Raw genomic sequence first — 23,943 nt, 5'->3', positions numbered from 1 at the left:
CTGTCATGATTCAATCCTTCCTCCAGGGAACACAGTCAGCAGCAGACCAGAAAGGCAGGGAGGGGTCCTCGGAGAGAGTTGGGGATACTCCTTGTTGGGGTATCTTCACCATCCTCCTCAGAGGGCCAGGCCTTGGCTTGTGTTGTGGGGAGGGGAAGAAAGTGATGTGGAAGCTGAAGAAAAGATCCAAGTCTGGGCTGGAGCAACCCAACTTCCCAACATGGAGTAACTGAGGGCTGAAGCAGGACTGAGTCCAGTTGACCTCTGCTCCCTCCACCTTCTGTGCCAAGGCCTTCAGCCATCAGAGGAAAATCATGAATGAAATCCATGACTTTGGAAACACAAAAAGCCAGAGGGATTTTTTTTAAATAGGCTTTAATTAGAAGTGAACTGGAGAGTTTTGTACGCAAATGCATTTTGGTTTTAAATTTCGAGCCATCACCTCATCAACTTTGATATGTGACTGCCATGTTTCTGTAGGTCGGTGTCCTCTCTGTGGGTAGGTCTGTGTGAGAACCCATCTATTTTTATAATAGATCTTTATGACCTCTTCCTGTCAGCCTCTGTGTCTTCTGTACTGACAAGGTGTGCTCTTGACTTTATTATTCATTCCCATTAATCATTCTTGAAGAATAATGAATCGTCATCAGTCATCATCCTTTTTCCAGTATCCCAAAAGCACGATGCCTGAAAGTGTGTGCAGGTGAAGCTGGGGTGGGTCCGGAGGTATCCTAGGCCACAGCAGCCCGTGTTCGTGTTCGGGGCGAGGCCTCAGCTCTCGGAGTCCAGCCGGTAGGATAAACGGGCCCGGGAGCCCCAGAAACGCAGGATCACAAACACCGTGACCCCCAGCAACAAGATGGCGCCCAGGGTCCCGAAGAGGATCCCGAAGAAGGCTCCGAGTTTCATGCTCAGTTGCTCACAGCGCTTGCCCCAGGGCGTGTAGATGGAGAAGGGCACACAGCTGGGGACAGAGGAGGGGACGCGGTCAGCAGGGGAGGAGGCTAGCGCTGATCCTCCCCATCCCTCCTCTCCTGCAAAGGTTGGCCGCAGGTGAGCATGCGCAGACACAAACCCAGCCCTGCCCCTAACTCTCCATGGAGCAGACGCGGAGCGGGCTGGGTGTGTCTGCCAGTGGGGACGAGCGAAGAGGGAGGGCGCTCTTGTGACAAGAGGGCCCGGGTGGCGCTGCCCTTCTCCTTAGCAGGCCTTTGGCTCAGTGCGCTCCCCTCACTACTGGTGATGAAGTAACAGGGCAAAGGGCGCCAGTTTGAGAGGACCACCCTTGAGTGGTAATCTTAAGGAGGGCCGGGTCTAGACCCAAGACAGAGGGTTCCATTTCTACCAGGAGATAGCAGGCTGTCCACCCAAGAAGTAAGATCATGTGTAAGGGTTTAGCTTTGGAGCCCGGATCCTGCTACTTAACTTACTGGGTTTCTTATGCTCTCTAAGCTGCAGTTTTCTCATCTTTAAAATGGGCATAATACCCCCCTGCCCCCAAGTAGCTGGTCTGAGTTGCAGAGGTAATATATTATCTTTATTCTCCACCCAGCATGGGCACTCACACATTTTTTCCCATCTCCCCTTTTCTCTGATCCCCGTTCTCTCAGTGGCAAAGGGAATTGTCCTAATTTTCAGACACCATGAGGTACCTGCAGCGGGGCCCATCCGGCAGGTGCTGGCACTGGCCTCCATGCTTACAGTAGCCCTGACTGCAGGGGGACACGCAGGTGAAGCCACCCTGGGGGCTGTAGACCAGGTGGTAGTCCTTGTAGCCATTGCATTGCAAGTAAGTTGCCAGCATGCTCACATTCACTGTCGGGTAGGACACAAGTGAACATGGAAACAACCGATTAACAGCAAGCCTATACCTTTTCGGTGAGGAATTGCATGTTCAGGCACTTATCCTGAGACATACTTAGAACTCACAGGAAAACTACATGTGTTCATGAAGGTTCAGAGCAGCATGGTTTATAAGAGCAGCAATGTTTCATGAGGATGGAGTTGTTTAACAAAAAGGGTGCTTTGTTTAACAAAAACAAAGCATATTTTGCAACTGATAAGCTCCAGATATGCATTGGTTAAGAGCGTATGCTTTGAAGTCAGCCAGACTGAACTGAAACTCAAACTCTACTGCTAACTAGTTGTGTGATTTAGGAGAAATTTCTTAACTCTTTCAACCTCAGTTTCCTTATTTTTAAAAGGAAACTACCTTGCTTAGATGTTTAAATGAGACAATATATGCAGAGTACTCAGTACGTGCCTGACACAGTAACCCTCAATAAATGGTCACTATTAGTATAACATTCTGTTTAAAATATAGCATGTATGTTATAAAATACCAAATGGAATGTGTATACAATAGACAAGGCATTCAGTTCAGTTCAGTTGCTCAGTCGTGTCCAACTCTTTGTGACCCCATGAACTGCAGCACGCCAGGCCTCCCTGTCCATCACCAACTCCTGGAGTCTACCCAAACTCATGTCCATACAGTCGGTGAAGCCATCCAACCATTATGTTCACAATTATTTGAGTAACGAGGAGGTTATCAAACATTAGGCATGACTTGATCCTTTTATCATAAAAAAATAAATAAATTGATATTTATTTATGTGAAGGTTCCTATGCAGACAAGAAAGTTCAAAAGAATATGCACAAAATGGGTTTGTCTCTGGGGTTTGGGGTTATAGGTGAGTTTTTTTTCTTTTTGTTAATCTGTGTTTCCTGAAGTTTCTATAATAAACATATTGTACTTGTATCATAAAAATTGTGGGGGTTTTGTTTTTGCTACTAAAATTCAATCAGGTCTGGAGTAGTTATTGCCTTATCCCCAACCCTACTTCTCCCCATCCCCAAACACACACACACACACATAGTAGTTTGGAGGATTTCAAATTTTTGCCGCTGGGAGGGAAGAGGCTTAGCCTGGATTTTAAAAGAAGTTCTTGTTTGATCCAAGTAACAGCAGCTTCTCTTGGGTTTGGCATAGTCCCTGGCAGTTCTCTGCCTGACTTCAAAAAATAGAGTGAGCTATTTCTTTCCTTCTCTGGCAAGTTTGCCAACCTATCTTATTCCTGTTCCAGCATAATTAGGGGCTGTCAGAGTTGAAAGGGACCTCGGAAATCCCATCTCATTTTCCAGGTGGGGGTACTCAGACCTGGATTAGGGATGGCTTTTGCAGAGGGTCACACTTTTTCAGGAAGGGAGTCTCTGCCCATGGGCCAGGTCTCCAGCTTTCAACTTACTATCTCCAGTTGGGGGCCAAAGCCAGAAGGAATGTCTTTGTTTATATTTATGAAGTGCAATGGCCTTTTAACCAAATCATTAACAGTTTTAGAGAGAGAAAAACCTTGGCAGCGATGGAAAGCAGCAGCTGGGGATTATACACATGGGGACTCACCAAATAGTACTTTGTGCTCCTGTTCTTGAATCTAGAAGGCTAGTGGGTAAAATGTTCACAATTTCTCTCAAAAATTACAAACAACAACAACAACAAAAAAACTAAATTGACTTGCTTCTTATCTGTGGCCCACTGTAGAATACATTTCAGCTATGGGTTTGTGTGGGCTGCAGACCTCTGACAGGCTCTCACTGCCTACCTACCCCCTCACCTATCCCAGGAGCTATCCCCCAGATAGTGACTCACGAGCCATCACACTGTTCACGTCCTTCCTGGAGATGGAATGGAAGGCCACGTTGTTCCTGGGCCCCCCACTTCTCTTCGCCCTCATCTGGGGAGCCGGGGGTAAGAACGCCTTCACCACTGCGTCCAGCAGCCGGTTGTTCAGGAAGTCAATGACAGGGCCCTCAGGGCGGTACTGGAACTCAGAGATGATGTTCCAGTGGCGAAGGGAGGTTCCTGAGGCTGGTGCCGTTGAGGGTTTACTGTACGGGAGGGGCACAGTGAGGGGCCAAGGGGAGAGGAGTTTGGGGGAGGACCTGGGGACCAGGCAGGGACAGTCCCGCTTACGTTTGATCCACTTGTCTGTTCCAGAGAAAGGCCCACAATTCCAGGTTCTTCAGTCTATAGGCCACCTAGAGCAGAGATGGGGGTTGGGTGGGGAGTGGAAGCAAGGGTGAGGCCCAGTCCACAGAGGAGACCCTTCCCACTTCAATGAACTTATTCATCCCTGTCTCTCTCTATATCTGTCTCTTTTTTTGCAGAGCCCCTCGGCTTGCAGGAACTCAGTTCCTTGACCAGGGATTGAACCCAGGTCACAGGTGTGAAAACTCGGAATCCTAACCACTAAGCCACCAGGGAACTCCCTATTTCCTTCTTTGAATATGAGGACACTGGACCGCCAGAATGTTTCTTATCATTTCTTCATCCCCACACCCCAGCTTAGTCTGGTGACTGGCACACAATCCCTGCTTAATAGAAGTTTGTTGGTGAGTGACGGACTTTCAGTGAATAGCTCCTAACTTGCCTCTAATTCCTGACTTACCCATTCATTCTGTCCCCATGTGTATAATGAACATCAATTATATTTAGCCAGACCTAGGGGACAGTCAGGTGCAGGGGATATCAGTATGACTTAGGAACAGTCCATTCTCAAAGGCCATAGTGTGGCTCAGTATACAAATGTCAACAGATTTTACTAAACAGAGTGTAGAGTGCTGTAGTAGTAATAGCAGCAGTAATAATTATTTGGACAATCTTTTTTAACACATTGTGTTCTAGGCACTGAACCGAGCACTTTACATAATCATTTAAACCTTCATACAAACCATTGACCTAAGAACTATCATCATTTCTGTTTTTACAGATGGAAGATCAAATAACTTGTCTAATCATTATACCTGCTCTAGTGAGTGGTAGTACCAGGATTTGAGCCCAGCTAGGATTCTATGTGGGCTTCCCTGGTGGCTTAGTGGTAAAGAATCCATCTGCCAATGCAGGAGACCCAGGTTCGATCTCTGGGTTGGGAAGATCATCTGGAGAAGGGAATGGCAACCCATTCCAGCATTCTTGCCTGGAGAATCCCATGGACAGAGGAGCCTGGCGGGCTGCAGTCCACGGGGGTCGCACAGAGTCGGACACAACAGAAGTGACTGAGCAGCAGTAGCAGCAGGACTCGAGAGCCTCAGTAACAACTACTGTGCTACTGTGCCTGTGAGGCAATGACTAGGGCATGGGAGCCAGGAAGAGGACGTCCCTCGGGGAAGTCAAGGAAGGTTTCCTTGATGTGAAACACCCTCTCTGTTTCTTCCATATAATATCCAAGTGCAGGTCCCAAGTGATGCTCAGGAGGAGAGGCTGTGTTGACCCAGTCACCTCGGACTCTGTTTGTTGAGAGTTGGCCATTCCACCCCACTTGGAAATCTTCATCCTGGGCCTTCCTGCCTTCCTCATCCTCAGCCTTCCCTGGAGCAAGAGGCTCCTGCCTCCTCTGGCAGTAGAATCCAGATGGATGTTGAAACTCAGAAGGCAGAAGCCAGGGCTAAAACCTTGCCTAAACCTGCCAAGGCCCGCCCTCCACCCAGAGCTGGCCTGCAGCACTGACCGAGGCATTGACATCTGCTTGGGAGGCATTTTCGTCTTCAGTGAGCGAGAGCTGGATGATCCTTAAAGGAAGCTCTGGAGATGGGAAAAGCAGATTCATAATCACCTCACAGGTTTACCCAGCTCAGAGAGACCACACTATCCTACGCTGACAGAAGGTCACAGAAGAAGTGGCTAAGTCTGCTGACCCTCACCCTAGTGCACCCTGGACTACGGTCAAGGGTCCCCTGACTTGTGCTGAGCTGTGAGGTCACCTTCAATCTTTTCTCAGCAGACGGCTCAGGCCAGCGATTCCCGCTGTGACAGTTGCCGCCCACTCGCTCTCATAGCCTACAATCTACCACCACCTGAGGGAAATCTGGAGCTCTGTCCTGTGGGTTTGAGGGATTTAGCCTGGCCCCTGGAGTCCCCCAACTTCACCCAAGACGAGAGAAGTGGGGATGGCAGAGGATCTGGTCTTAACCTTGATGGACGGTTGGAGTGAAATTGTTCCCAGCCAGGAAGCAGCGGGCGTCGGTGAAGGCCGAGGGGCAGGTGCAGACGGGCTGGCAGCCCAGAGTGTGGGAGACGGAGCAGAAGCCGTTGTTGTAGCAGTAGTCCTCAGGGCAGGACTTATTCTGACAGAGGAAGGGTTTCTCCAGAGCTGCAGGGGGAGCCAAGAGGTCAGCAGCACCACACTAGGCACCAGCGGGCATGCCCCAGCCCAGGGAAAGCTGCTCCCAGGACAGGCTAGGTTTCTTTCTCACAAAGCCCACTTAAACTATGTTCCATCTGTGGGCCACTCTGAACCCCAAACTATCCTTCTTCTTTTTCCAGACATTTCTTTGCCAGGCGACCCTTTTTTTCTCTGCTAGGTAAGGGTTCTCTCACTTCCACTGAGGGAATGGAGTGTTTATCAGACCCTCCCCATCAGGAAAGGACCCTCTTCCAGGAAAACCCACCAGCCCGTTTTCTTCACTTCCGTCCCCTTTTCTGCATTTATGAGGCTGTGGTTTTACCCTCTCTGGTCTCTGCTCTGAATATGTAGTGGTCTCTAGATTTCACTGGGGCGCTTCAGGGGCTTAGTGGACGCCTCACTGTGATGTCCCCAGTGACTCTGGTGGCTCAGAGGTCAAGGAACAGATGGTGGGAGGAGGACTCAAAGGGAAGATGAGGCACCCATGCTGCCAGATGCCCACAGCAGCCCCTGCCCCCAAATGTCCTGACTGGGGAAATGCAGAGACCCTGGGCCCAGCATATCTGAAAATCCCCAGGAGCCTGAGGGCCCACTGCCACTGGCTTCTGGTTCCCCGGATGCTGCTGGAAGTCTCCTCCCTTCTCCAGGCCGTCTTCAGTCTCTTGCCCTGGGTTTCTCCCAACAGTGCCTCAAGGCTGCTCTGCTCTGACCCCTCCCCCAGGCTTGTACAACCTCTTCTTCAGCTTCACACCTATGATACCCACCTCACCTCCTTATCATACCTACCTGCACTGAACATTCTAAAGACTCACTGGAAAGTGGGGAGAAATGGTTAGGCCCTCCCTCGAGATGTCACTTGTCCCCAGAACCTCCTCCTGCCAAGGCCTTGTTCCCAGCTCACATGCACAGTGACGTCCATCCCCAGTAAGGTGCGGGGGGCAGGCTTCGCAGCCCTTTCCGGAAATGCACTTCACATTCGGGAAGCACTGCTCGTCACAGGGGTCCTTGGAGTAGTTGCAGTAGCGGCCGAAGGTATTCCCATCGCACTTGCAGTCCGCTGCCTAGAATGGGTTGCTCATCACTGGGCGGCCAAGGAGCTGGACCATTAAGGGTTTCTGGGGTGTTGCTGTAACCCACCCTGTTGGTCTTAAAACCCATGGATCCCAAGTCCTTGTCTTAATTATGTTGGTATCCACTGACCACCTTCTCCAACAGGCCCTGGGCCCACCCGACCCTGTCAAGGGCAGGCTGTCCTCCAGGCCATGTGGCCTCCCTGGGCCATCCTGAGCTCTGTGCCCAGCCCCTGCCCCGGGGTCCCAGCCTCTTCCCTCTCACAGCAAATTCCCTTGCCTGAAATCCTTTCTAGGGTAAGATGGTGGCTAAAAAAATATTCTCCCATCTCTGGAATACTGGATCCCACATAAGCCCCAGTTTGCTGCTCTCCCTTCCCTTGCTGACTCCCACCCAAGAAGGAGACTTGGTGCTGAGCACGGTGAGAGCAAGCGGTAACTAGAACAAGGGCACAGGGAGGGGAACCAACCAGATTCTCAGCAAGTTCACGTCTCTCTTTCTATCTCCCCTACTAGATGATGCTCGAAAGCTCCCTGAAATGGAACTTTTCAATACTTTCTACTGTCAAGACTAGGTATCTTGGATTATCTAAAATACTGTATGGATTTCAATCTCTCCCCCTTCCCACCCCGCCTCCCCCAATCTGTATTTTTTTCATTTTCTGCCTTCTGGACTCCTCTACCTCCGTCCCTTCAAGTGGGGATTCTCTGCTCATGCCTCAGGAGGAGGGTGTGTATGTGTAAGACGTGAAAGAGGTGGTGGGTGGTGGAGTATTGCCAGCCAAACACTTTCCTTTCTGGCTCCCCTCAAAAGTGACAAGAAAAAACAAAAGAGATGGGGCCAAATTCGTGACTTAGGCCAGGTATCTTGGCTAGAAACTTGAATGGAGAAGGATTTTCTCCAAACTGCTAAAGAGATGCTTCTTTCAGTTGGAGGAAGAGGGGGAAAAAAAGGGTTTGGAGGGGGACTAAGATCAGAGGGGATCTGTACTTCTCCTCCCAATACCGTGAAAATGACCCACCCCCAAAAAACAGTGGCTATGCAGTGTTTCTATGCAGATGGGACCCTAAGCCAACTTACAGGAGATTTCTTTTGTCTGAACAAAGCACAGAAGCCACGGAGCCTGAGGGGAGGGCCCTTGGAGCTGGGATCTGTGTAGACTCAGGCCCAGGGACTGCATAGGCACCTTCCTACCCCACGCTTCTCTGTCTTATTCCAGAACCATGGAGCTGGAAACAACTGGGAAACTCCAAGAAAGCCTGAGGTGGAAGTTTCCTACCAACCTGGCTGAATGGGAGCTGGGAGATAAAAATTCAGTTGAGCTACAAGCATTAAAGAAAGTTCTTTCTTATACTTTCGTACGTTTGTGACCCGAGATTGGTATCTGCTCCATTCACTACCCCACTCCCAACACACACCTGACACAAAGGGGCTGAAGGACAACATTCTTTCCATTCCTACTTCCTTTCCCCCCCACAGGGAAACCGCCCCTATTCTGTTGTCTAACACTCACCTCCAGGGAGGAGTTGTTCACCCAGCTGGTCTGGTTGTACAAACACTGGCTCTCTGCCTTGCACTCACAGACCACTGTCCTTGGCTTGAGTACAGATGACAAGCTTCCCTGGTCACTGCTTGCTAGAATCTCCAGAGTAAATGGTTCCAGCAGCTTTGGTGTCCATAGCAATGTCCCATTCTCTGTCCCGAGGAAGACGAGACTGTTGAGAGTTGGGAGCCCCATCTGCTCTGCTGCCTGATAACTCAGGTGTGGATGCTGGATTTCCCCCACCCCTCTCAGACCACCCCTCTGATCTTCTCTGGCGTTTCCTTGAGCAAGGTTAGTTTCCTGGGGTGGTCCTGATTACACTCCAAACTGGAGGTGGCACCAGCCCAACTCAGTGGTTGTGGGGCAGCACTCCACAAGCAGAAGGTGTTGCCCCGCCCCTTGAAGAGACGCCTGGTCTTGCACCAGAATGGTTCATCAGGAGGGGGACGGAGGATGAAGGCCAGGATCCTTCCAACACTTGCTCCCAACCTCCCAACACTTCCCCAGGCTAAACTGCAGCCCAAACTGACTTCAGCTTCACAACAGCCCCACCCTCGCCCTGATTTCACTGCCCTCATCTCCTAGAATTTTGGCCAGCCTGCTTCAGACAGCAGACTACAGTGAAACACTGCTACTTATCAATAAGTACTCTTCTGATCCAGCCTGTCTTGTGTTTTTAAGAACGTCTCCTGAAAACAGCAGATTGAGAAGAGCTGATAGTAGGGAACAGATGAGTGTAACTTCCAGGTCGTCGCTCTTCAGGATAGGAGCCAGGTGGATGGGAAAATTTCCTGGTGCCATTAATTTGACACCTGGGAGGATGCCATGTAGAGCAACAGGGTGCAGCCAAAGCATCCCTTCTTATGTGCAGAGAAAGAAAATGAGTCAGAGACGTGTTCGGAGTTCAGAATAAGGTCCCTAAGGGCTTTGGTTTAGCAAAGAACAGTCACCAGCTTAACTAGTGCTGGCAACAGAAGGCAAGCTACTTGCTGTGAGCTTTGACTCTTTTTTTTTTTCCTTTGGCCACGCTGCACAGCTTGTGGGATCTTAGTTCCCCACCCAGGTTTGAACCCAGCCCCATGGCAGTGAAAGTGTAAGAGCTGAGTCTTAAACACTGGACTGCCAGGGAGTTCTCTGGGCTTTGACTCTTGAGCCGGATCATGGTTACAGGCCTGAACTGGAGTCTTCACACCATTTCCTGCGAAAGAAAGATGAAGCTTTCCTTGGCCCAAGCACAGAAAAGCAGACAAGGAGAGACAAAGTGAGGTAAACACGGTTGACAAACAGAAAAATAGTGAGAAATGGACCAAATAAAGGTTTTGTATTTCCTTAAATCTTGTTCCATGTGATATCCTTCTCTTAATAGATAGGCAATGTTTTAAATTTAGTAACATATTTCAAGACTGAGATGAAATGAATCTTTGAATAAGTTGTATATGCCCAGAGGCAATCTAGCTAGTTGGCCAAATCTCCATAAGCCCATCACTGCTATTCACTGGCGATGGGGGGCGGGGCACCTATTTTTTTTTTTCCAAACTTGAAATCATTTTAATTAATTTATTTATTTTTAAAATTTATTTATTTTAATTGGAGGCTAATTACTTTACAATATTGTATTGATTTTGCCATACATCAACATGAATCCACCACGGGTGTACACTTGAATTATAGTGATCATGCCTAAGAAATGCTGGTCCTGGATATTCCAGTGAAGAAGTGACATGAAGTTGCACAGGATATAATAATGCAAAATTACCCAAAGTTTGACTCTGACTTTATCCGCTAACCCCCAGCCAAGTGTTCTTACCAAAGAGCTTGAAGTCCGTGCAGTTTTCTCTGAGGGTGAATGTGATGTCCTTAGCGTCGCTGGTGTAATTAACCACTGTGGTCTGTCCCATGTAGGCTTTTATCACATCAGGACCCTTGATAGAGGGTGGGTACTGATCTGAGACACAAAGAAGGGATGTGGGGTTTAAGGCAGGATACTCCCTTACCTTCTGGGCCATCTCTTTTCAGTCCTCTAGCTTGCAGGAGGCGTTCCTCAGGCTGGGACCCATCTCCAGAAACAGGAGTTAGTCTGTGCACCAGCTCACAAACCCATGAAAAATCAGGCTGTGGTTGTTTGCCCAACCTTCTTCCCAGACAGAATTTATTTCAAGTTCTTTCCTGATCAGAGTGCTATGCTGGGTGTAATGTGAAGTGAATCAGAGGACAGCGTTGTTCAGACTATTGAGGAGTTTTACATTTGGAAGAGGACTGAAAACCACGAGGGTAACGTCATCGGCATTGTGTTTGTCAGGAATAGAGAGGGAGTGTAACCTTTTCACTGGCCTCTGTGTTTTGGAGCCCTGCTATTTCCATTTCATTGTTCATTCATTCATTCAGCCAGTCACTTAACAAATATTTATTGAGCACCTACTCTATGGCTGGCACTGTTCTACGTAGTGAGGATGCAGCAACAGACAAATAATAAAAAAAGATACCTACGAAAATTAGAAAATATGTTGTTAACAGATAGTTATAGAGGCTAAGGAGGAAAAACAAAACAGGGAAGGCAAATAGGAAGTGTGGGTGAATGTGAAATTTTAGACAGGTTAGCCAAGAAAGACACTGCTGAGAAGGTGACATTTGAATAGAAACTGGAAGGAGGTAAGGGGCGCCAGGCACCTGGGGTAGCCTGCCAGGCAGCCTAGGGCAAAGCATAGCAGGCAAAAAGAACTGCATGTGCAGTCTGAGTTGGTAGGGAGCCAGGCATGTCTGAGGAATACAAAGAAGCCAGTGGGGGTGGTGTGGAGGGAGTGGGGCTGGAAGTCCTAGGAGAAGAGTTTGGAGAGGCAATGGGGTCAGACTGGATAGGGCTTTGAAGGTCATCATTAAGAACAGAGTGAGCTGGGAAGTCATGGGAAGGTTTGAGTAGAGCAATAGCTTGAGCAAAACAATCTGTTAAATTTTACAAATGTGTAGCTCAAAGGAGTGTCATGGAAGGCCATCTCCTTATCTGTGGCCTAACTCTGCACACGCCTCCCCAGGCCTCACACCACTTACTCAGGGTAGTGTTCATCTGCTGGTAGATTCTAAATATCGCCCTAGTGTCATTTCCGAGCTTTTCGCTTCCTGTAGCCAGGACATCAAAGATGCATTGATCATCTCCATGACAAGAAGAGGTCAAATTTTTATTCAGGGATGTGTTTCGCAGCAGTTGTGAAAGGAAGACAGGGGTGAAGCTGGAAGGCAAATGGTCGTCCCTCTTGCCAAAAAGGCTTGTTCCGTTGATTTTCCCTAAAACACATTATTTGATGCAATGATGGTGGCACCAGGGTGGGGCTCCAGCTATATTCTGTTGTGTCTACCACTTGTGTGTGCTGTGTGCTAAGTCACTTCAGTCATGTCTGACTCTTTGTGGCCCTATGGACTAAAGCTCATCCTCTGTCCATGGGATTCTCTAGGCAAGAATACTGAAATGGGTTGCCATGCCCTCCTCCAGGGGAATCCTCCCAACCCAGGGATGGAACCCCTGTATCTTAAGTCTTCTGAATTGGCAGGCAGATTCTTTATCTCTAGTGCCACCTGTGTCCACCCCTTACCCTTGCTTTATATAGTTTGGGATTGGGGAGGACAGAGTGACTTCCAGATTCTACGTCTGGAAACCCCCGCTCTAGGGAGTGAGGGCCACCCACCTCCCTCATCTTCTCTTCCAGGTTGAAGCACTGTGGGTGGGATGGGAATGGAGGGGACAAATCTGGGGTGGAGGGGACAAAGCTGAGGTGGCACCAGCATCCCCAGATCTCTTCCTTTCTACTCCTCTCTCATGAAGGACAGAGGTCTCGCTCCCATAGGCCTGAGGGGGACAGAACAGCAGCTTCCTTCACCCGGGACCTGCCCCATCTGCTCAAAGACCCTGAGGCCCAGACTCACAGGTCATTCCATAGTGGAAAAGCATCTCCTCGGAGCTCCTTTTCGGTATGGTGGAGCCATTGGGCATCCTGAAGTCATCGTCTGGGTTGCCGTTCCAGAAGCCTGGGGGACAAAGCAGGACTCAGCCACCCTGGGAGGTGGCCCTCCCTTCCCCAGGGAGTATCCAACAGGGCACAGGGAGATGTGGGGAGGAGTAGGGGGCCTGGGAAGCCTCTTTCGGTGGCATCTGCTCTCTGCTCAGGAGGAGGGGAGAGGACTATAACCTCAGAGCCTACCCTCTGCTTCAGGGAAAGGAGGAAGTGGAGAAAGAAGGGAGGGAACGTGGGGATGAAAGGAGGGTGTGAAGCCCAAGGGAGGGAGGGAGGTGGGGGAAGGGCGGCTGCTGGGCCCCATGTTCTCCAGAGCCCATCCTCAGTGGCCCCTCGGCTGCCCAGGCCTGCAGCTTAGGGAGGCTGGGAAGTGAGCCTCAAAGGCCGCTGAAGAGGTCCCACCTCCTCCTCCGCTGAGAAAAGAAAACTGTACTCGGGATGTCCGCAGGTGCACTGGATGGGAAGCTGCCTGTGGGCTGGGGATCTGAGCTCTGCTCCAGAGGCAGAGTGCTGCCCACTCCTTACCCATGAGGCCTTCAGTGTGGTTCTGATACCCCTTCGAAAGGCTGCAGGAGATGTGGAGGATGTTGGAGATAGCGAGCACGGAGATGGCCACAGCACCATCGAAACTGGCTGATACCGTGGAGCCGTGGTGGGTCATTATGACTCCAGAGCTGTTGAAGATCTCCTGGTCTAGAATGTTGGGAGACAAATGAGGAAAAAGCCAGCGTTGGAGCCCTGGAGGCCCAGGACTTGTCAGCAGTAAAGTTTAAAGATGCAGAGAAGAGACTGAAAGCAGCTGGGAGATGCCCGGCACGGTCCTTCTCCCACTGGAGAAGCACACTCACAGGACATGCTTGCGGCCCATCCCACCCTCTTCTCCCTGGGGACTGAGGAGGAGGCCCCAGAGAAAGGAGAGACATGAAGAGGGAAGTTTAAGGCCTGGCTCCAGTGAAGAAGTTGCTCCGGCACAGCTGCTGGAGGGACCGTGGGGTGACGACCATGCTGCTCCGCCCCAAGACCACTGCCTTTCCACCCCAGCACCCTGCTCCCCAGTGCTGGGCACCCCGCCGACCCTGGCCCAGGGAGGCAGGAGAGGCCCAGCCTACCTTTTGTATCTTCACCGTTAGTCTCAAATGCTATGGTCTGGTTATTGAGCTGAACATGGATTGTGTTATTGGGCTTAAGGAGCCATTGAACCTGGAAGGGAGTTGGCAGAGACCTCAGCCCAACCTGCACAGGGCTGGAAACAGAGGAAGGAGCCTGGGGCTTGGACGATGGTGAAAGTGATGGGGCGTGTGACCATGAGGTGATGCTAGCTACCATGCATGAGGGTGTTTGGCCTGGGCCAGGCTCTGAGCAAGATACGTTTCAGAGATTAGCTTTTAAATCTCACAGCAGCCTTGTGAGGTAGGTAATATTATTATCCCTATTTTACTCTAAGGAATACAAGGTGCTGGATGTTGTTTCCTCAATCTCACAGGACCTTAAGCCAGTGTCTCCAGGGTTGACTCTTTATGTATATTAAAATACAGTTGATTTACAAAATCATGTTAGTTTCAGGTGTACAGCACAGCAATTCAAACATACATACATACATAGAATATATATATATGTAATTCTTCAGATTCTCTTCTCTTATAGGTTATTACAAAATACTGAGTAGAGTTCCCTGTACTATACAGTAGGTCCTTGTTGGTTATCTATGTCACTTCAGTTGTGTCTAACTTTTTATAGCCCCGCCAGGCTCCTCTGTCCATGGAATTCTCCAGGCAAGAATACTGGAGTAGGTTGCCATGCCTTCCTGCAAGGGATCTTCCCAACCCTGGGATCGAACCCACGTCTCCTGTGGCTCTTGCATTGCAGGTGGATTCTTTACCGCTGAGCCACCTGGGGAAGGCCTATGTTATTTATAGTAGTGTGTATTTGTTAATCCCAAACTCCTGATTTGAACCACTGCTCTGGCAGGACGCTTCCTCACTGCCTCTAGCCCCTTCCCTTCCTCCTTCTCTTTTTCCACCTGGGCCTTAGTCTCCAGCTGAAGGTCCCTGAGCTAAAGGCATTGTGTGAGGGGAGTGCCCCCACCTCCAACTCACTGTGATAGGGTGCAGGCTGCTGGAGCGGTATTCAGCAGCAAAGCCAATGAAGTTGGTGGCATTTGCTGAGCGTGTCTGTGCAGTGCGGCCCTGCAGCAGGAAGGAGGAGTTTCTGTCCTGGGTCCGGACCAACAGGAAGTCTCCCAGCCCATTGAAGGTGTAATTGACACCATCCAAGGTGGTGATGTGAGGGTCCCCGACCATCCAGGCTAGAAAAAAGGAGGTACCACATTGGCAGGGCGATAAACAATCTGCCTGCCACTCAGGAGACCTGGGTTCGATCCCTGGGTCAGGAAGATCCCCCTGGAGAAGGGATTGGCTACCCACTCCAGTATTCTTGCCTGGAGAATCCCATGGACAGAGGAGCCTAGCAGGCTACAGTCCGTGGGGTCACAAAGAGTCAGACTCGACTGAGCAACTAACACATTGGCAGGGCAGACCAGGGAAAGAAGGGCCTGGGAGACTTCAGCCTGGGGAGGTGCTCAGGGAGCATTTAACCCTCCCCAAAATTCCTCTTGCACTTGTGTGCCCCCACCCCATCCACTTCCTCATTAGCCCCTGATCCACCACACCTTCCCCTCCCCCAAGGCCATGGGTGAAGTCCCTCCTCTGCCACACTCTGCACACACCTCCATCTTCCCTTGTGACTACAGTCCTGCCCCAGGAAGCTTGTGCTGTCCCCGTTCAAACCCCAAGAGTGTATCGATCCCTTGGTCTTCCACTTGGGCTCTGGAAGTGGAAGGGCCAGGTCCCAGCAGCCTCACCAAGACTTGAGGGCTGGTACCCGGCGCAGCTGACCGGGGGCCTCCTTAGCTGGTACAGGGCGCAGAAGGAAGGGTTGCTGTTGAAATGGCAACACCAGTTTTGCAGCTCCAGTTCTTGGTCTGTGCAGAAGAGCAGCATGTTAGTAGAGATGGAGGACCTGCAGGATGTAGCTGGGAGGTTTGGGCAGGATGATAAGGGCAGCAAGGATGTGATTTGGAAGTCAGACCCACATGAGTTCAGATCCCACTCTGCTCAACGACCTTAGGCCATGGACCAGTTACTGTCTCCCTTGTGGGCTTGGTGGAGACATGGGCAGCAAAGCCCCTGGTGGGCAGGCACAGGGTCCTTCCTTTCTTGAAGGCTGAGGGCTGAGACCCACCACTCTCAAAGTGCTGGGAGCAAGAGGCTGTGGCTGGTGGTCTGGGGACTAGGAGGCTGCTGCCTTTACAGGGAACAGATGTTCCCCTGGGCCCATCCCCATCCCCCGTTCCATCCCCTCTAGCTCCTTTGGAGGGTCTCTGCAAGAGATGACTCATGTCTTCCCCCAGACAGCCTGCTAATCTGGGTCCAGGTTGACGAGGTCAGACCAGGCCTCTGCCACTTCGCTAGAAAGATGCCCCTATCAGCTGGGGCTATGGGCCAAGTGGAGACGGGGCAAGAGGAGCTCAATCAGGAATCCCTAGGATGCCAGCTGGAAGGGATGCTGGAAACTTCCTGTTTTTACAAGGTCAGGAAATGGAGGGGAGGCAGCTGGGAGAAAACAGGGACGAGAGGCTTCATGCTGCTGGTCCCACTGCTGGTGTGGAGCCCAAGCCGGTCCCTGACAGAGAAGGACAGAGAGCTCCAGAAAACGCGGGCTCAAGTTGTCTGCCAACACACTTACCAAGTTGCCAAGGACTCTGCACTCTCCAGCCTTGGAGTAGCTCTCCCCAGGGTCCATAGCGGCAGCACACACCCCCACGCCAGGAGGAGAAGCTGCACAGCTGCCTGCTGCCTGCAACAAGCCCAGACACTCTCAGGCCTGGGCTGTCAGTGGTGGCAGCAGCCATTGCGCGGGGGTGTTTCTGAGGAGGGACGGAGGGAGTCCCAAAAGGGAAAGGTCAGGCACGGCCAGAGGGAGAGTGAGTGGGCTTATAGGGATGGTGGGAGTGTCGCCAGAGACCAGAAGGATCTGTTACCTCTGCTGATGGACTGGAATCTTAAATCCAATACTCCCTGGTTCCAGGAGCAAGGGCAGGAGATCTGGTTCCAGCCCCAGCTGGGCCACTGAGGCTGTCTCTTCAACCACTGCAGACACCGGAGACGGTAATTGGGCTTTTCCTCTCTGTGCAGCTTGTAGATCTGTAGCCCCCGGAGGCCTGGGGAAGCAATGGAAGTAGGGGATATCCCAGGACATGGGGCCACAGGCTCTTATTTAGCTTTAGGGACAAGCAAAACTCATCAGTGCATCCTCTGTGTGCCACTTCCTGCACTCTGGACAGTCTTCCAGGGATGGGCCCAATGCAGATTGGCTGTGATTCCCCCCAAAGGTCCCTCTGACGTGCGCTTCAGAACCCTAAACTTGGATCTTAGGGTGAGATCCTGGGACAAGTGCTGGGCAGGGAGACCTCATCTGTACCCAACTCAGAGCCAAACCCTGGCCCAAGCTTCAGTGTATTCCATTCTCCGCCCTCCTGCCTGCTACTCTAAGCTCCAGTTCTTCCAGTCCCCCCAGACCAGCTCTTCCTTATGTACCCTGTATCTCAGTGAGTGATGCCACCAGCCACACGCTCAGACACTTGCACAGACATACCAGTGGCTAAAGCAGCCAGGACAGAGGCCAATGTTCAGAGGCCAGCTGGGGAGCCACAGGGAAGGTGGCATGTGAAACAGACACCTGCTCCAACAATATGAAACTGGGGGAGCTTCCCCTGTGCCCAGATGCCATCCTTGGAAAGGGGGGAGGTAACTGGGAGAAGAACCCCTGAAGAGCGTTTGAAATTTAAATAGACCTTTAATTGTGGGCATGAGTGCTAAGCCACTTTAGTTGTGCCCAATTCTTTGCGACCCTAAGCGCTGTAGCCCGCCAGGCTCCTTTGTCCACGGGACTCTCCAGGCAAGAATACTGGAGTGGGTTGCCATGTCCTCCTCCAGGGGATCTTTCCAACCCAGGGACTGAACTCGAGTCTCTTACGTCTCCTGCATTGAAGGCGGACTCTTTACCACTAGCGCTACATGGGAAGTCCAGACATGTAATTAACTGTAAGTTATTTACTGCCCCCCTAGCTGCCATGAGTGAGAAACAGGGCTCCAGAATACAGCAGAATTCAATAGGACATAATGTATTAGATTTTGGTCTTATTCCCACACAAAAGAAGAAATCATCAAGATGACTATAGTTTGATAAGGTTTTGAAAAGGATAGTCATTTTATGATATCTGTTTGTGTGTTTTCTCCGCAATCAGGAGAAACACACCAGATACTATCCCCCAACACACACACACACACACACACACACAATCACACTGCACCCCTTATGTCACAAGCAGAGGCATCTGGATAGATGGGCCTTAATCTGATAGGATGGAGCTTCCCTCATAGCTCAGTCAGTAAAGAATCCTCCTGCAATGCAGGAAACCCAGGTTCAATCCCTGAGTCAGGAAGATCCCCTGGAAAAGGAAATGGCAACCCCCTCCAGTATTCTTGCCTGGAGAATCCCATGGACAGAGGAGCCTGGCGGCTACAGTCCATGGGATCACAAAGAGTCAGACACCACTGAGAGATTAAATCACCACCAAGCTCATAGTACAGCTTTCTCCACCAGGTGGCACCAATGATCTGACTTGGCTTATGTTTACCAGACTTTCTTGCCACAGAACAAACAGAACTGGATTTATGCTTCATGGTCCACATGGCTAATTTCTAATGCTAAAATATCTTCTGTTCTATCACACTTTGGAAACTGTCATTTCTTTCCCTTTGGCGCCCCCAGGCAGTGCAAGTCATGGAGGAGGCCCTTGGAGCCTAAAGTACTGGCCTTCTTACCAAAGTGAGAGCTCTTTGAGAGCAAACAGAGTTGCTCTTTTTAAAAATGTTTTCATACTTCTGGCTCTTAGCACAGTGTTCAGCACACAGCAGGTACTCGATAAATGGTGACTGAATGGATGTCAGACCCCCTGGAATTCCTCTCTGTAGATCCATTAAGAGATCTCATGTGGGTTCTCATCCAGCTCTGGGACAGGACAGTTGGAGACTTGTCCTAACTGCCCATTCATGTCCCCGCCTCCTGCCATACCCATGTCCTCACTTCCAGGATCTGGGCCCCCACTCAGTCCTGCTGGCTTTGGGCTGATTCCAGGGAGGACACTCTGCACTGCAAGAGGGTGCAGAAGGCATGCTGCTCCCTGGGCAGTGCCCAGGCCAGATCCCAGCTGTGGGAGGTCAGATGGTATGGAAACACCCTTTTGTGGACATGCACGGGAGTTGCCCTTTGAGGACTGTCACGGCATACGGAGTGGGAGACAGAAGAGGACTTGAGTCCCTCCAGTCTGATAAGTGGTGCTTTTACCTGAGTTGGAATCCAGGAATTGGTCTGGACGATACTTCTCCCATACTGGATGGAATGTCAACTGGCTGTTTTTGAAATACCCATCTCCACTGTGGGCAAAGAAAAGAATATCTGACCTTCATCACACACAGAGTCCTTCCCCTTAGTTGGCAAGTTGCTCATTCATCCAGCGAGTCAATCAGCCAGCCACCCCCTCGGTCCAGCCAGTCATTAGTTATCAGTTGGCCCGTCAGCTATCGAGCCAGCTGGTCAGGCAGCCAGCCAGAATCACTGATCCCCTGTGCTAAGCAGGATTGGGGAGGAGGCAGATGGGGGAGGGGTGGGAGGACCTAATTTATCTCATATCTGAGCACAAACTGCAGTGAACTGGTCCTGAGACATGGGTTGAAAGCAACATCTCAGGCCTCTTTCCTGTTAGTTTCCCTTCAACTAGGTGTCGGAGAGGCGGTGGTATAGGGGACGGTTGGTGGTGCAGGTTAAGAGCTAGTCTTCGAGTTAGGAGGATCCGGACAATGTGTGTGCCACCCCACCCCCACCCCACCCCACCCCCCTGCCCAGGGGACGGTGTTTAAACCCTGCTCCAGGAAGGAGGAAACCCCAGAGTGGGGCCTGCAGACTCTGGGTCATGCCTCAGAGCAGCCACTCGGATCCTTTCTCCTCTTTGACATGGGACAGATGACGCACATGGGCATGACACCTTCCATGGGTGCCCTCAGAATGGTGGGAAATTCCTAGCTAGTTAGATAATTCCAGTCCTTTCTCCTTCAGGGCATGTTCAAAAGCAAGTGAAAGCAGTGTAATTACAGGGACAATCCCAAACACATTCTAGGAGAAAGGCATCTACAGCAATTACCAGTAACAGTTTACATGGGACCTTCACAACCAACTGCACATGCATCATGGTTGAAAACTATTGTGTTAGAGAATGAGCCATTCCCACACTTGGGAACCCATGTCCGAAACCACAGCTCATCCATCTCTCTGCTTTCCCTCTTTGCCACTGACCACACAAGCTGTTGGTGCCATTGGGTGAGAGGTTAATTCTCAGCCCATCAGAAACTAGAAATTGTCATACTGAGTGAAATAATTCAGAGAAAGAAAAATATTGTGTGATATCACTTGTACGTGGAATCTAAAAAGAAATGATATAAATGAACTTATTTACAAAACAGAAACAGACTCACAGACTTAGAGAACAAACTTACGGTTACTAGGGAAGAAGAATGGGGAGAAGGGATCGTTAGGGAGTTTGGGATCGACATGTACACATTGGTATATATAAGATGGATAACCAATGAGGACCTACTGTATAGCACAGGGAACTCTAGATGGGAGTTCCTGGATGGGAAGGGAGTTTAGGGGAGAATGGATACATGTATATGTATGGCTGAGTCCCTTTGCTGTCTACCTGAAACTACCACAATATTGTTAATTGGCTATATTCCAATATAAAATAAAAAGTTTTAATAAAGTCAGAAAGGCAGATTTCAGCCTTATATTTTGTATTCAACTTTCTGCTTTGCCACTTACTTTCCAGCTCTTTGGGCAATGACTCATCCATTTGTACCTCAGTTTCCTTACCTGCAGAATGGATAATAAATAGTATCTCCTTCATGGGGTGGTTGTGATTGTCAAATGAAATAATGCCTGTTAAGTACTTGGTGTTGGTGATGGACAAGGAGGCCTGGCGTGCTGCAATTCATGGGGTCGCCAAGAGTCAGACACGACTGAGCGAGTGAAATGAACTGAACTGAAGTACTTGGTGTAATAAATGTTGACTGATACTTGACAAGTCAAGAGTGGTCAGCTAATGTCAATGGAAATCCTAGAAGTCAAAGCTCTGGGATTTATTATCACCATGCACGGAACTGGGATAGGAAAGGGAATGGCAGGGTGAAGCGGGATCTTTGCATTTGAAACAAAAAGAAGTGGAAACCAGAATCAGCGTGAGTCAGAAGCATTGGCGAGGAAGAGTCCTGCCCAGTTCTGGGGGACAGAGTGTGTGTGCAGTGCAAGCCCTGCTCTGCACCACCTCCCATTATTTGCTCATGGCTGCCAGCCCATCCCTGTCCTACCTGGAAAAGCCCATCAGGACAGGGTTGCCTGGTCGCCCGGTCACAGTCCACTGCATACCACCACTTTGGTAGAGAAACAGGGCGTAGGACCTGCTCCCGTCCGTGGAAAGGATGGCTTGGTAGGTGTTGGTCTGGGGGTTGGTTGGAGACAAACAGGGATGCCTGTGAGAGATCTGGGATGTCCCATCACCCATCCCACACCCCCACTCTGACACCCACATCACCTTTTCCTGACCTCTGAGAGCAAAGGCATGGGCTTAAATACAGGCAAGTTTGGAATTTTGCAGAGATTGCACTCTGACTGTCAAAGCACCTGCTGTGGTGGATTTGCCTTCTTTGTGACTTCTTTCCAGTGAGGAAAGGTAAAGGATTCTGGGCTGGAATCCTGTTAGAAGAGGGTCTGTCTGAGAAAGCTTCAGCAACCAGAGAGATTAGCCAAGACCTCAGAGAGCTGAGAGAGGCCTGCTGAGCTTCCTTTGGGATATTTAAGGATATCGTCCAAATGTCCCATCATCCTGAATAGCACAGAGGAACTATGCAGGTGAGACTGGAGATTCTCTGAAGGCAAATTTCGAGCACTGTGCTTCTACACAGTGAGTAAGCAATGAACTTGCTGAGCCAATGAAGAAATGGGTGACTTCAGACCAGACACAAGGAAGAACTCTGTGACTGTCAGAGTGGTGAGGCCCCAGAGGGAAGGCTAGGGGGAGCACGAGGCATGGCCCCTCTCCACTGGATGCTTTTCTGTCATGAGCCAGAGTCTGGAGACAGAAAAACCTTGGTTCCAGGCCTGGCTTTGTCATCTGCTAGCTGGATGACCTCGAGCAGTTGCTTAACCTCTCTAACCATCATCTTTCTCATCTCTAATATGTGGATAATTACATTAGATTGAGCCATATAATATTGCCAATAGCCAGCCATTTGGGGGGCTTCCCAGGTGGCGCTAGTGGTAAAGAACCTGCCTGCCAATACAGAAGCCATAAGAAACATGGGTTCCATCCCTGTATCAGGAAGATTCCCTGGAGGAGAGCATGGTAACCCAGTCCAGCATTCTTACCTGGAGACTCCCATGGACAGAGGAACCTGGCAGGCTACAGTCCATAGGGTCGCAAATAGTCGGACATTACTGAAGTGACTTAGCACAGCCACTTTTTACTTATTGCATGCTCCATGTTTCAGTCTTCTAATACCCAGTGCTTTGGCTGCTGTGAGGCATGTAAGCAAAGCCCCGAAGCACCCCTGCCATGTGGTAAGTGCTCAGGAGACAGAGCAGGGGGTTTTGGAGGTGGTGGGGATGGGGGATAGGGAGGCAAAGAGGTGGGCTGGGAGGGAAGTGCTCTAATCAGCCATCTGTCCTTGACTCAGAGAGGAGTTTAGACAAGTGGTCCCTGCTTAGGATTCTAGGATGCCTGACTTCCAGGTGGTTCACAGGACATTGCCCACTGGTCCACTCACCCCGATGGTCACCTGGGCAGGATAGGCAGGGACATGAACCCAAGTGATCTTTAGCGTCCATCTGGCTTTGTAGTTTCCGGTTTTTGTTAACGTGTTAATTGAAGACTCCACCTTCTGCACTAGTGTGTTGTAGTCATCATAGAGAGTCTCATATTCCTAGGAAAAGAAGGCAGATATGGAAAAGGAAATAAGGATCCCATCTCAGTACTCCTGAGGGACCCCCATTTTCTGCTCACTTTAGTCCACCCATGTCTCCCATCCTTCCCCCTCCCAGGCTTGTGTTTTCAGTTAGTGACCTGAAGATCAATCTGCAGGGAAACATGGGGTGTTATGAAGTGGATAGTCAAGAGCCAGAAACCCAAGTCTTCTAACTTGAACTTGTGCATCTCTTAGCATAAACTGGCTCTGATGGTGCAACCACCTGCATCCACTTGTACCTCTCTGGGTCCAACAAGAGGCTCTTTAAGACACGTGTGTGCTTCTCCACATTTGGACCTTCTACAGTGTCTTGTCCATGGCCAGGGCACGATCAGCATTTGCCTGCAGTAGCTTTCACTACACTGAGAGCTCTCTCTGAGTGGAATCATTAACCCAACCCAGGAGCACACGCAGGGGCTGTGCTTGACTCGGCCTTATTAGGAGGAACCCCCTGCAACCTCATTCCAACAGTGGATGGCCAACCCACCCAATGCAGCCTTCCCATGGTTGTGTCCTAATCTGTTTCCTCCCCACCCTCATATAAGCTTCAGTTCCCACCCCCTGATAGGAGGTTCTGACAGCAGGAACACTTGCAAGGCCCTCCACACAGGCCTTTGTCTCTCCTTGCTGGCTGCTGGAGAACCCTGTGTGCTGAGCTTTGAAAGGCCCACCTGGTAAAATATGGTTCCCCGGCTGCTGGAGAAATCAGCATCATCCCAGAATGGAGCCACCATGGCCACAGAGTCCCAGTCTGAAAAGCCTCTAAGGGGAGGGTTGGGGTAGGAGAAAATCTGGTAGTCTGACTTCGGGAAAATGATTTGGCCATTATCTGTGAACTGAGCACAAAGGTTCCTCCGATTAGCATTCAGGGAGAGAGCATCCCAGACTTGGGCCAGCTCCTGGGATTCGTGAGGGTAGAACTTGGAGATGTCAACAACCCCTGGAAATGGATGGTCTCATCCCCCTGCCTGCTGGGAGAGCCCCGGTACATAGTTTTCCCACAAAAACTC

General features: G+C 50.4%; 1 protein-coding gene across 23 annotated transcripts in view; it reads right to left on the bottom strand.

The window, feature by feature from the left end:
- Positions 1-356: 356 nt before the first annotated feature.
- MUC4 (mucin 4, cell surface associated) overlaps positions 357-23,943 on the bottom strand; it is a 49,927-nt gene continuing 26,340 nt past the window's right edge. For 7 of the 23 annotated variants that reach the window (XM_086401117.1, XM_086401126.1, XM_086401151.1 and 4 more), the window contains 21 exons: positions 23,605-23,769; positions 22,736-22,891; positions 21,281-21,411; positions 19,206-19,294; positions 16,837-17,016; positions 16,542-16,652; positions 15,658-15,777; positions 14,894-15,102; positions 13,907-13,997; positions 13,323-13,490; positions 12,709-12,810; positions 11,839-12,072; positions 10,601-10,738; positions 8,764-8,945; positions 7,081-7,240; positions 5,967-6,146; positions 5,505-5,578; positions 3,971-4,035; positions 3,647-3,885; positions 1,653-1,815; positions 357-964 (listed from right to left, as the gene is read on the bottom strand). In XM_086401117.1, the coding sequence (XP_086257243.1) occupies positions 772-964; positions 1,653-1,815; positions 3,647-3,885; positions 3,971-4,035; positions 5,505-5,578; positions 5,967-6,146; positions 7,081-7,240; positions 8,764-8,945; positions 10,601-10,738; positions 11,839-12,072; positions 12,709-12,810; positions 13,323-13,490; positions 13,907-13,997; positions 14,894-15,102; positions 15,658-15,777; positions 16,542-16,652; positions 16,837-17,016; positions 19,206-19,294; positions 21,281-21,411; positions 22,736-22,891; positions 23,605-23,769 (3,150 nt within the window). In that variant the 3' untranslated portion in view covers positions 357-771. Of the gene's footprint in view, positions 965-1,652; positions 1,816-3,646; positions 3,886-3,970; positions 4,036-5,504; positions 5,579-5,966; positions 6,147-7,080; positions 7,241-8,763; positions 9,992-10,600; positions 10,739-11,838; positions 12,073-12,708; positions 12,811-13,322; positions 13,491-13,906; positions 13,998-14,893; positions 15,103-15,522; positions 15,778-15,888; positions 15,915-16,541; positions 16,723-16,836; positions 17,017-19,205; positions 19,295-21,280; positions 21,412-22,735; positions 22,892-23,604; positions 23,770-23,943 lie in introns of those variants that run through there. The other 16 variants (XR_015164045.1, XR_015164044.1, XR_015164047.1 and 13 more) reach the window with 11 other exon arrangements.

This window comes from Bos grunniens, chromosome 1, assembly GCF_055505025.1.
Source record: "Bos grunniens cultivar Pamir isolate PY7600 chromosome 1, Bosgru_T2T1.0, whole genome shotgun sequence".
Taxonomy (NCBI): domain Eukaryota; kingdom Metazoa; phylum Chordata; class Mammalia; order Artiodactyla; family Bovidae; genus Bos; species Bos grunniens.
The sequence above is the reverse complement of the archived record's forward strand: the minus strand, read 5'-3'. Positions and strand labels throughout refer to the sequence as shown.